We start from the raw sequence: 2,769 nt of genomic DNA, 5'->3' as shown, positions 1-2,769 counted from the left end.
CACTGTGTTAATGTATGTATTAAATTGTATGCTTTGTATCAGTATTTTGAACATAATCTATTTAGCTTCTTGTTATTATAATGAGAGGCAAAATATTCATTTTCCGGTATTCTCTTCAGACATATGTCACAATATCATCTTATTATACACCATGTTTCCAAAATTCTGTCGGCAATCATGTTCCTGTGATTTCAATTGAATCTGTATATTTTTATTTTAAAATTGTTGCAAATCAAAGTGGTTTAGAGAACCAATCCCAGAAGGATTTTCATATTTCTTACTTTATATATGTTTTCCCAGAACTACAGGATTAAATTTCAATGGATGTAGAAAGATTGTATTACAAAGCATAGTTAATAGTCCACAACACTTGTATTCAACTTGACCAGTTACAATGAATTTACAAAAATGGTTTTAATTATACTCGCTCTTTTCTATCCAACCACCCCAATACGTAAGCAAGTTTCTCACAATGACAATGGAAAGACACCAGTGACTGAGATGTACTGTATGTGAAAAATAACACTTAGGACAAAGGCCTGGATTTGACAATTCCAGTATGTGCACCCGCTTACTTCCCATTCTAGACCGCAAGCACCAGTTTTAGACTCTTGCAGTCATTAAATAAACAGAACTTACAGGTAAACGGAGCTTTTTTTTTTTCTAATACAGGCTTCTAGAGTCAATTGATAAAAAGCAACATGCTTATATAGAACAAAAGAAATAATGACTTGGGAAAAACTGGAATCAGTCATACCAAAACTCTCTGAGCAATGATAATGTACAGTATTGCAGCTGTATGTTACTAAGACAAAAAACTCTTGGCATTACAAAGATGAGGAATATCTCTGTTCTCACAAGCAATTTTTAATGGGCTGTTAAGCATTTGGTTAAAAAACAGGCTTGTACTAGTCTCAATGAAAAGGAAACACTTGTCAAAATGGGTTATTTTAAAAAATACTGTAGGACATCTTCTAAATTGCAATTTAAATATTAAAATCTTGTTTCAGAAGTTCCTCGCTTCAGGTTGTTACTCAAAAACTCATCATGTTCAAAACTCAAATTATTATGAGATCTTGATATCATAAGAAGCTTTTCCTTATTAGTGAAGTCCTTCTTGACTGCTGCTTGTGGAACAAGTAACCTATCCATTGGGTCCTCTTTGTTTTCTAGTTTCATGTATCCTTTGCTGTTGCTCCGATCCAGCCTGGGCCAGCTGGGGTGTTTCCTTTGCTCAGCTTGGACAGTGAGCATAGACGGACCCCTGTCCAAGTCCAGGGACTTTGAATGTGAAGAGAGAAGGTGCAAAGATGTGTTGGACCCGAACTGTTTCCTGGCAGCGCCAGGGGATAAAAGCTTTCCTGTGCTTGGTCCAAGAGCCATAGAAGATTTGAACTGATCAGAGGGAGTGTCCACAAATGAATTATGTCGGGGCAGCACAGTAGCAGCTGGTCTGTAGGATTCATTGGTATCAGTTAGTGGAATGGCCAGAGAATCCATCGACAGATTTCTAGACTGAATCCTAGCGACCTCCAAGTCCTCAGTTATGTTGTCTATACTGGGCTCATCAATAACACAGTTATTCAGTTTAATTACTGGCAGTGTGAAAGCACTAATAGAAGATGATACAATGGATTTTGTTTCACATTTTATAGAACTAGTGTTTTTGTCATCTGAAGCCTTACTGGAGTGAGGGTAAAGTCCAAAGACCGAACCAGATTGCTCAGTCAGCAGAGGTGGCAGGAGGCTACCAGTGCTCCTATCTTCATTTAGGGTAATCTCATCTTCTTCAGCGGAACTATCCATTCTAAAATTACTCTTGAAGCCAGAGAAAGGTGCAACCGTGTTTGCAGCCAGCTGTGATGCACACGAGCTCCCGCTGTGCCTGAGTTCCCCTTCCCCCAACAAGCCGGTGAAGGCACCGCTCAGCTGCTTTTGTTCCTTGATCCTCAGGGTGTGGATGTCTATTACAGTGGAGTATATGTCTCTCATGTGTATGATTTTTGTTTCTTTGTCACGGTTTTCATGCAGAATGGCATTTGCACAAATAAAAATGAAAATTCCAATGCCCATAGTGAAAGGGCCCAGCATTTTCATCTTATCTGAGTGCACGTGCTGTTCAAAGAAACGAAGTAAAACGCTTCCTTGGCTTCTTAGGACCTGGGTTTCATTTACAGATAGATCATCTTCAGATGATAAAAGCTGTTCCTTTTGGGGCCAGTACCCAAGGATGGCCATTGCAATCCCAAAGAATGCAATAAGCACTCCCAAAACAAGGAAGAATCCTGATGGAGAATAGAGACGGATTTTGCCCCTGACAATTACGACATCTGCCCTGGGCCGACGTCTAACTGGTTTCTTCTCCTCAGAAGCTGGTGCTGTGGCAAGATTTATATGTTGCTGAGATCTGGCAGAGTCTTGCCTTTTTAAGGCAGCCAGTCCTGTTATGACTCCACCGGTTGCTATCATAGTTCTATACTGCACCCTGGGGAAAAAAAAAAAAAGGTAGAAATATTGAGGCAAGCAAAGGTTGCATCTGGAAATATAAATAGCATTTTGTTAATCTGTAGATATTTCCTGATAAGCAAAATATTCATTACTTCGAAAAAGCTACTATAACTTAATCCAGTTACGACATAGCTAGAGTCCTGAGATTCACATAACATCTTAAAATTTCAGGAAGCCTTTTATCACTGTAAATATAGGTAAGAAACCTTCCATCAATGAGACGGAGAGTAGCAGAAAGTGAATGGTCTTAATGGTGATAAA

The 2,769-nt window shown here is 39.0% G+C and overlaps 1 protein-coding gene across 1 annotated transcript; it reads right to left on the bottom strand.

The window, feature by feature from the left end:
- Window positions 1–993: 993 nt before the first annotated feature.
- TMEM200A (transmembrane protein 200A) lies at window positions 994–2,469 on the bottom strand. The gene has a single exon (XM_008949452.1). The coding sequence runs from the start codon at window positions 2,467–2,469 to the stop codon at window positions 994–996; it is 1,476 nt and encodes a 491-aa protein (XP_008947700.1).
- Between the last annotated feature and the right edge of the window lie 300 nt (window positions 2,470–2,769).

Source organism: Merops nubicus, unplaced genomic scaffold (assembly GCF_000691845.1).
Source record: "Merops nubicus isolate BGI_N331 unplaced genomic scaffold, ASM69184v1 scaffold9231, whole genome shotgun sequence".
NCBI lineage: Eukaryota > Metazoa > Chordata > Aves > Coraciiformes > Meropidae > Merops > Merops nubicus.
Note: the sequence above shows the minus strand (reverse complement) of the source record. Positions and strands in the feature narration are given on the sequence as shown.